The sequence below is a fragment of the Oreochromis aureus genome, linkage group 3 (genome assembly GCF_013358895.1).
Source record: "Oreochromis aureus strain Israel breed Guangdong linkage group 3, ZZ_aureus, whole genome shotgun sequence".
NCBI classification, from domain to species: Eukaryota; Metazoa; Chordata; class Actinopteri; order Cichliformes; family Cichlidae; genus Oreochromis; species Oreochromis aureus.
The window spans coordinates 16,570,979-16,580,743 of record NC_052944.1 but is presented as its reverse complement, the minus strand read 5'-3'; the positions used below and the strand labels follow the sequence as shown (position 1 = coordinate 16,580,743).

At 40.2% G+C, this 9,765-nt stretch overlaps 1 protein-coding gene across 3 annotated transcripts; it reads left to right on the top strand.

Moving 5' to 3' along the window:
• The first annotated feature begins 1,096 nt into the window (after nucleotides 1–1,096).
• LOC120437350 (leucine-rich repeat LGI family member 2-like) lies at nucleotides 1,097–8,519 on the top strand. 3 transcript variants are annotated; one of them, XR_005611048.1, is made up of 3 exons: nucleotides 1,097–1,143; nucleotides 1,487–1,651; nucleotides 8,451–8,519. XR_005611048.1 is itself a non-coding variant. In XM_039607895.1 (2 exons), exons 1-2 carry the CDS (start codon nucleotides 1,471–1,473, stop codon nucleotides 2,161–2,163), a joined length of 384 nt encoding a protein of 127 aa, XP_039463829.1. In that variant the 5' UTR covers nucleotides 1,388–1,470; the 3' UTR covers nucleotides 2,164–2,279. The 3 variants fall into 3 exon arrangements, 1 of the variants encoding a protein (XP_039463829.1); XR_005611049.1 differs by having other exon boundaries at nucleotides 8,455–8,516; XM_039607895.1 differs by lacking the exons at nucleotides 1,097–1,143; nucleotides 8,451–8,519 and adding an exon at nucleotides 1,961–2,279 and having other exon boundaries at nucleotides 1,388–1,651.
• The last annotated feature ends 1,246 nt before the right edge of the window (nucleotides 8,520–9,765 follow it).

Below are 9,765 nucleotides of genomic sequence, written 5' to 3'. Positions count from 1 at the left end.
TAGAAATGAGAGCTGCTCCATCCAAAGTGGGATGGATGCCGTCTCTCCTAACAAGACCAGGTTTCCTCCAGAAGGTTTGCCAATTATCTATGAAGCCCACATCGTTTCTGGGACACCACTCAGACAGCCAGCAATTTAAGGAGAACATGCGGCTAAACATGTCACTCCTGGTCTGATTGGGAGGGACCAGAGAAAACTACAGAGAGTCCGACATTGTTTTTGCAAAGTTACACACCGATTCAATATTGATTTTAGTGACCTCCGATTGGCGTAACGGGTGTCATTACTGCCGACGTGAATTATGATCTTACTGTATTTACGTTTACCCTTAGCCAGCAGTTTTAAATTTCCTTCAATGTCGCCTGCTCTGGCCCCTGGAAGGCAATTGACTATGGTTGCCGGTGTCTCTAGCTTCACATGTCTGAGAACAGAATCGCCAATTACCAGAGTTTGACCCCCGGCGGGTGTGTCGCCGAGTGGGGAAAAACGGTTAGACACATGAACAGGTTGGTGGTGTACCTGGGGCTTCAGTTTAAGACTATGCTTCCTCCTCACCGTCACCCAGCCGCCCTCTTTCCCCAGCTGCTTGGGGTCTGCCGGGAACAGCTAGCGGGCCTACGCTATCTTCGGCTGCACCAGCTACAGGGGCCTGGCTAGCTACGGGTGAATGAAGGGTGCTGGCCGAGTCTCCAATTCAGTAATCCTGGCCTCCAGAGCTGCAAATATGCTACATTTGTTACAGGTATCATTACTGCTAAAGGAGGCCGAGGAGTAACTAAACATCTGACACAATGAGCAGGAAAGTGCAGGAGGAGCAGGTGAAGTAGCCATGGTGCTAACGAGTCGGCTACGAGCTAAGCTAAGCTAGCGAAACAGTACAGAGACAGTGAGTGAATACTTTGGCTATAAATTAGGTAGTGAGTACACAGAAAGGGTGATTGAGATAAAGCACGTTAAGATTATACTATGAAAAAGGGATGTATCAAAAGATTTAAATTAAATTGCTAAGCAGAAAAGCTACTCAGAAACACCACTGTGTTTGAGCAGGAACAGGAAGTGATACTATACCACAGAGCGAGCGAACACCAAGTGACAGCGCCGAGGTAAAAAGCTCCTCATTGACCTTGACTCCCTTATAGAGCTGTGAGTTTGTACATAGTAATAGGAAAATAGTGTGCTGTGTAATTCTTGCAGTCTGTCTTTCTCCCAGTTTAGCCGTGAAATACAATATGTTTTCTACAGTCATTGGTGCCAACAGAAAGCAGAAGTTTAAATTTGGGTGTTACTTTGCCCAGGCTGCTACCATAGAAGAAGAATGTAGACCAATAGTACCTTAACGATTTCCACTGATCGTTTCCGTGTAAATCTCAGCTGAGATCAGGATGAGAGAACTCAGCACAGTCTTTCTAAGTTGTGTAGAGGTTATTCATTTAACGTGGCTTTGTTGGTTTGTGAAAAATACATTTCCCGATGTTCCTTTCCACAGATTTCATCCTTCATCAGTCTGTTGCCTCAGAATCGTTGTCTGTTGACACATTCAGCTATAAGAATGATGTCTACGTGGCCATTTCTGCTCCCAGCACAGAGAGCTGTATGATTTTCCAGTGGGACCACATAGAAATGAACTTCAGGACTTATGATAACATCACAGGTAAAGTTTGATTTCGCCTTCTGCAGGAAATGTGTCCTAACTTACTACATAACTGGAAACCCCTCTTGATCCTGCAGCGCAACCTTCTAACCATTTAAGTCCTCGCAGGCTGTGTCGACCCAACGTGTAGTTACATCTCTCAGGAGGTGCATGTCAGGTTACGTGGAAGGTTAGGTGAAGGGTTAAAGGGAGTTTCCAGTGACACTGTAAGTTAGGAAGTCTAAATCACACATTAGGCTAACAAACACTCCCAGAATGCTTGAGCTGAGTCTTATTCTCAAGCGATTCATGTGTTTCTTTGCCATTTAGGTCAGTCTATTGTGGGGTGCAAATCTGTTATCATGGAAAATGAGGTGTTTGTCATTGTGGCTCAGCTGTTTGGTGGTTCCCACATTTACAAGTTTGATGACGAGCAAAGCAGGTTCAAAGAGAAAGGACCTTATAAACTGTTAAATATCCACACCTTCATAGTTTTCACTCACAAATTAGAGCGGGGTCAAGATGTATCGTGACTATTTCTGAATGGCCTTGCACTCATGGATCTTCAGACTTTCTGAAGTACTACCCTTTCATAACTACTTCTATTCTCTTAAAAATACCACTGAAGTTCATGATGGGTTAAAAAAGAGACATTTAATTGAATCTATCTGGATTTATCTTTTTTTGTTTAATATCTTTCTCTCAGTAGTTTTATGCAACTATAAAAATACATCAGGACCTGAATGAACGTAACAAATTTATTCTGATTTGCGGTGACTGATGATGGATTGAATGATTTTGCCACCTACCTGTATCCTCATACCCTGTGGTAACGTACAGTACCTTGCCTTATCAACACTGGGGTCTTTTGTTTGATGGTTACACAGTGCCTCCTTCTGGCCGTGATGAAGTACCACACCCTCTGCTCTTTCCATTACAGGGAATGTCTAGAAAGCACAAACCTTTAATTATCATAGCTGAGATCATAGAGTGTAGCCGTTTGTTGGAAGGTGTCTTTGTAGATGCTGTACATTATAATGCATACAGTAGGAAGCAGTGGGTTGTTGTTACAGTTAGTAAGGACTTGACCTTATACAAATTCATTAACGGAGAATCGCCATTTAGATACAACTTCTAGATCTGCTGTAATATAATGTGGCAAAGTACAGAGAAACTTTATCAGTATTGCAAAGGACCTGTGTTTAGATGATGTCAGGGAAAATAAACCTCCTGATATGTTTAAAAGAAAAACTGTTTTGCCCAATTAACAATATTTTTTTTTTTACTAACATCTGAAGTCAGAAGCATCAGAGGCAGAATTTGTATGACCACAAGGAAGGAAAATAAATGTACATGTAAATATATCTTCAAGCTTTCACATTTTTATTCTGCTTTTGGAAATGCTGAATGTTGACAAGCTCCAAAATGTACATAAACCAAGGATTGTAATGTCACCACCTGTTTGAATGGACCTTTGCACTTACAAAACTCAAATGTTACTGCAGCCTGCAAGAGCATGACATTCAAAAAAGGGTGTTTGCCAAATTTTTTTTCGATAAACCTAACAAAGACTAAAAGTGCTTCTAGGTTAACAATATGCAAGCGTTACAATTCTTTTGTATGATTTTGTTTAAACCTAATGAATGTTCCTCTTACAAATATGATGTAATATCAAAATAAATCTGTGAAAACATGACAAATTTATTTATCCCACTGTAGTGATTAATCACTGATACTGATCATTAAAAATAAAACTTCCCTTCTTTCCCTAAAAATCCCCCAAAACCCAAAAATGGACATTATGATTGTAAAGTTGCACAAAGAAAGAAGAAACATTCAGTACTGTCTGGTGTTTGAATGGTCACAGATGCAAAATTGTAAAACCTTATAATGTGCAGTGTGTATGCAATCTAACCAGCACTAAAATCTCACCATTATATTCTGGCGTTCACATGTCAGTATTTCAGACACTCAAACACTTAAACATCTCAAACCCACTGTCAAATATGCTGGTTCAAGTGTGGTGATTTGAGCTTCTTCTGCAGACACAAGCAATAAAGCACCTTGCAGTCAACGAACTCCTCTGTATGCCAAAGTGTTTTAGAGTCAAAGGTGAGGCTGTCTGTCCGACAGATAAAGCTTCTCCTAAATTAGGCCATGCAACAGGATAATGACCCCAAGCAAAGCAGCAAATCTACATCATGGAAGTCCAGACCTCAACCTGACTGAAATGCTGTTTATAAAGGAATCCTTGCAAATGTCATTGATTTGAAGTTATTGCTGCTAACTGCTGGTTCTGTTAACGACTCAATCATAGAATGATTACGATATCAAACTAAAACAAATGCTTGAATCCTAAATTGTTGATATCCTATTGTGGTGATCTAAAATGTAACACTAAATGTGATTACAACACTAATAATCTGGACTCCAGGGCTGAACGACCGCGAGGATCACCAGCCTGAGGAAAAGACAAAATACACATGACTCTGTGACAAAGACAATTCATTCTTGAATGAAGACACTGATCAGACACATTTAAAATGCAGCCAATTGTGTTTATTATGAAATTATTGGGGAAAATAGAAGGGGGGGGGGTTGTCAAGGAAAGGGATAGAAAGGAGGAAAGAGATAGAGGAGAGAAAACCCCAACAATGCCCTCTGAGCAAGCACTAGGCGACGGTGGATAGGAAAAACTCCCTTTAAAGGAAGAAACCTATGACAGAACCAGGCTCTAGAGGGGGCAGTCAACTGTCGGGACTGGTTGGGGGGTGAGGGTGAAAAGAGAGAGAGGGGGGAGGGAGATGGGACAGGTGTTAGGAGCCAATTGTGTTTATTATGAAATTATTGGGGAGAGAGGGGAGGGAGAGGAGAAGGGAAAATTAAGCTGGAACAGAGGTGGAGGAAGATGAGGCAGGAGTGGCCCTGCGGAGGAAGAAGCGGAAGCACTTTTTCTTCTTCTTGAGTTGCTTTTCCACAAGCACTTTCTTCTCTAGTATGAGGGATCTCAACTCGTCCACTGTTTCTGTATTTTGCTTCTTAAGTTTGTTGCATATTTTTTCCACTTCTTCTACTTTGGCTTGTTCTTCTTTGAGCCTTTCTTTGAGTTCTTTAGCTGTTGCCTCCTGTTTTTGCACTTTCTCCTTTTCTCCTTCCAGTTCAGCTGTTGTGTGCTTAATTTTGTTGCCAAGTTCTTGCAGTTTTTGCTTTGTCTTCTCAAAGTCTTGGACAAGAAGAAGTTTTTCTTCGTTCTGCTTTATGTCCTGTTGTTCTTTTTCTTGACACAGCTCTTCATATTTGTTCCGTGTTTCATAATGCATTGCCTGCAGTGCTCTGTATTTTCCTTCCATGCCTTGGAGCTGGCATTGCATTTCTCCCTGGTTTATGACCAGTTCTTCTTTCACTTCAAGGATTTCTGTATTTTTTAGCAAAGCTTCATTGAGCTTTACTCGCAAGCCTTCATTGTTTTTCTCCATGTTCTGAATCTTGCAATGTAATTCTTTTTCTTTCATCTCCTGTTGCTTTTTCTCTTGCAGCAACTCATCATATTTGTGCATTGTTTCTTTAAGCCTTGCCTGCAGCATCCTGTCTTTTCCCTCCATGTGCCTCTCCATGTCTTGCTTCTTTATGTCCTGTTGGTTTTTCTCTTCGAGGATCGCTTCATTTATTTGCAGAGCTTCATCAAGCTTTACTTGCAGCTCGTCAGTTTGTTTCTTGATGTCCTTAAGCTCATGCCCATTCGCCTTTTGTTTGATCTGCTGCTGCCTTTTCTCTTGAAGAACCTCTTTATTTGTTTCCTGATTTTTATCATCCCTTGCTTTTACCACTCTGTATTTGATCTCCATCTTTTCAAGTTGATCGTGCAACTGTCTTTCTCTCATGTCCTGTTGTTTCTTCTCCTGGAGGATTTCTTTAATTTTTTCTAGAGCTTCATCCAGCTTTCCTTGGAGCTCTTGGTTCCTTTCCTCCATGTCTTTGATATCCCACTGTTTTTCATCAATAATACTCTCCTTTTCTTGGAGCAGGTAGGACATTTTTGTAATTGAGCGCTCTGTCTCTCATTTTCCTCCATCAATAAGACAATCTTCTCTCTGTTAAGAAGATGTTCATTCTCCATTTCTGCCAAGCGCTTCTCCTCTAATTCAACTTGCTCAGCCCAGGGAAGAGAGGAGAGGTACGGGTCTTCTGGTTCATCCCAGGGAAGAGCGCCGGGGTCAACCTCTTGACTTTTTGGTTCTTCACCTTGAGACATGTTGGAGTCTGTAGTCAGGATCCAAATGTTTCTAAATGGCAAACAGTTGAGGGCTGCAAACAGAAATGCTGCCAGTAATGGACTAAAAGTCGTTGTTTTTCACCGTTATTTGTTGGTTTTAGGATCAAATGATCACGTTGGTGGTAAGACTCTAAATCTGTGTCACGAACAGTCGAAGGCTGCGAACATAAATGCTGCAAATAACAGACTAAAAGTTGTTGCTTCTCACCCCTATTTATGGGTTTAAGGATCAAAGGCTCAAAGTGGTGGTAAGATTCTAAATGGGTGCGATGTTACGATTCTGGACAACATGGTTACCATAGTTAGAATAATAAACTTTATGATGTGTTGCTAACATTTTGGTTGTTGTGATGATTCAAATTTGTTCAGTAAACTTCATCAAAATGAACATGTGTTGACATAAGCATATATTTGGATCTCATATCTTCTTATTAAATGTAGCTAATGTCCAATAAACTGAACTCTGGGACTTACTTAACACTAATATTTCATATATTACTTCAACTCACTAATTTAATTAAAGGGTTTTGTATTAAATTATAACGTAATAAAAAACCACAGTGCACATGTGCAAGTAACAGTAGCCAGCTGCTGCCACAAGAGGGTGACGAATTAAAGGTTCACAGAGAGATCTCTTTACTTTGGGACATTTAAACAATGTGTATCATTACATTTGATTAAACAAGCACTGCTTTTCCTCCAGGCTTCTAAAATTCTTTCAAAGTTTCTCTTTTCAGTCTTTTTCAGTCCAGTCCTTGTACCAGAACTTTATCTCATGAAACTGGATGAATGGAGGACAAAAGAAGATGTTTTAGACCTAAACCCCCACTATCTACACCAGCTGAATAGCATCTGAAAGTCACATCTTTAACAGACAGACAAAGTCCAGCAAAGTCTCCACACAGGACCTGAGAGATGCATCTGAACCTTCAGTTCACTCCAAGATCACACATGTGCAGGAGAACTGAGTGCTGCTGTCAGATTGAAAAGTGCTTTAAACATGATGATACTGTCTTTGTTAAACAGCAGAATAGGTTTATAAAGTATCATTAACTAAAAGTGGTGAAATAAATATCTCTAAATCTACTAAATGTAGAATTTTAAATTTTAGACAGTTTAGTATTACAGCTGCTGATTAAACAATAGAGACAGATGTGCAGTAAAACTTTTATTTAGTGTTTCAAGTCAAAAACAAACAGAGCAGAGATACAGAGAAAGTCTTTTGATGAAAAAATGAAGATACTGAACGTTGAGTTTCCCCTAATCATGTGTGTGCAGTTGGGTGAATGAGGCTGTGTCGAGTGTTCAGACTGAGTAGAAATGCACTGTGCTTGTCCATTTACATCCTTTAGATCCAATCTTGACTCTTTTGCCCACTAAAATAATAAACCAGTACTTTTTTCTGTATGTAATATAATCTAAAGCATCCACAGTAACATTTTCCACCATACAACTGCACTCTAAGGTCAGCACGGTGGTGCAGTGGTTGGTACTGTTGCCTCACAGCAAGAAGGTCGTGCATGTGAATCTGCTGGCTGCTGTTTGCATGTTGTGTTCTCTGAGGGTGCTCGGCTCCCTCTCACAGTCCAACAACTTGCTTTTTTAGGTTAATTGTTGATTCTTTTGGGAATTACAATCATCTATTGGAAATGTGATCATGAGTGGTGAAGTGTGTACCCTGAGTTTTACCTTGTGAAAGCTGGGATAGTCTTCAAGCCATCTCCAGCAACCCTTAAGTGCTTAAGAGGAAGGAAGAAGGAAAGGAAGGAAGGATAACTACAGTTTATGATCTCAGCTGTGATTATTAAAGGTTTGTGCTTTCTAGACATTCCTGTAATAGAAAGAGCAGAGGGTGTAGTACTTCATCACGGCCAGAGGGAGGCACTGTGGAACCATCAAACAAAAGACCCCAGTACTGATAAGGCAACATGCTGTCCATTACCACCAGGTATGAGGACACAAGGTAGGTGGCAAACTCATCTGATCCATCCTCAGTCGCCCCAAATGAGAATAAATGTGTTACTTTCCTTCAACTCCTGTCGTATTATTTTGTATCCACAAAACTATTAGAACAGAAATATTTAACTTAAAAGATAAATCCAAATAGATTAATAGATCTTTTTTACCTTCATGAATGTCATGAATATTTTCTGGAGAATAGAAGTGGTACTTATATAATGGTAGTGCCCATTGCCTGAGATCCCATGATTGTAAGGTGACTGAGAAATATTTTTAATCACACGGTTGTTGATGCGATTCAGTCTTCAGCACTGCGGTCACCCCGTGTGTCGGCCACAACACCAATTAAAGCCAAACTGTCTCAGAGTGTAGAAGAAGAAGCTTGAGGTTTGTTCTGAAACTTATAAACACCTGTATAAGAACAGAATAGACTTGTCCTATAAACTTTGGGGCCTTTCTACACTCATTATACTTTCTATCTCTGCTCCTGGTCACGTTGCTGTCAACTCCTCGTGTGTGTGCCTGTTTAATTTAGCCATTTGTGTTCAGGTCTCTTAGCTCCTATACTAAAACTGTTCATATTCCAAGCCAGCCTGCGAGTCCTCGCATTTGGTCAGTCCCAGCACCCATACCTGCTGCGAGGGAGAGAATGGCCAGCCAGTCAACATGAGCGCCAGTACCAGCATCCAGAGCAGACTGCTAGTCCTGCTCCACCTGAGCCAGAAGTCTGCGCTAAGCAGGCACCTGCCAAGCCGCCCAAGGTGTCCCATTACCTCCGTCGTTCCCCAGTGGAGCATTGCTGGCCATGCGGTCGGCCTCCTGAACTGCTGGATTTTATTTTTTTAAATAAAAGGGCCAGGTTATTTTTTCTGGTTTTACCTCAATGCCAGGTGATGAGGATAATGAGCTATCTAGTTAAGTTCCCTTCAGTGCTGCTGGACTAAAAGCAGAGGGTTATTCTTGTCTGAATCTGTGATTTTATGTAAACTTAAAGCACATGTCTGTGTTGTTTGTTAAGTAGCATTAGCAAAAGACATTCAAATTATTATAATTGCCTAGTTTTACAAATTGTGAAACTCACAAAGAAAGAGGACAGCTGTGGCTCATTACTGAATTGGCCATGTGCAACCATGAATGATGATAAGTATTAATAAACAAATGAGACACTGTTGGAACACAATGTTCTACATTTTTGTACTAATAGCAAAGTAAACTGTAAACTATTACAAACAGTTAGGTTCTCAAAACTGTAGAGTTACAGTAGATACATTAAATTAAAAACAAACTTTGCATTTTAAGGATTGTAGAGTACGTCACAAACATACAATCATTATTTAATGATCACATGTTTAAGAAACAGAAAAAATTGATGCAAAAAAAAGACTGTAAATTAAGGTCTCAGAGGGTCTGACCAGGGCCTCTTATACTTTTAGTTTTCAGTGTTTGCATCAAATTATAAACACTTGTATCTCCATAGTTAGCTACCATTAGTACATTAGTTATATGCGTATATTGCTCAGTCCTCTGTAATGTCCATTTTTATGTTAAGATATGCTACTGATTATCTGAGAAAGATGAACTGAATATTAAATGAAAAATCTAAAATTTGAATTATTACAAAACTGCACTATGGACTGGTGTCATGTTTAACAAACTTGCTGCTGGCTCTAACATTGGATTGGCTTCTGCTTCATTTCTATATTCTATTCCAGTGTCCTAAAAAAAGAGTTCTTTGTCTTTAAACGTCGTTAATGTTGCAGTCCTTAAAGGCATTCACCTGCTTTTTCTGCCACCTGCTGCGATGGCTCTTGATAAAACTTAAATATGTGGGATGATCTTGGACAGTTTAAAGTGGGCCTCTGTTCCTGTAAAGTAGATTGTGGTAAGGACCCGACATGCACAC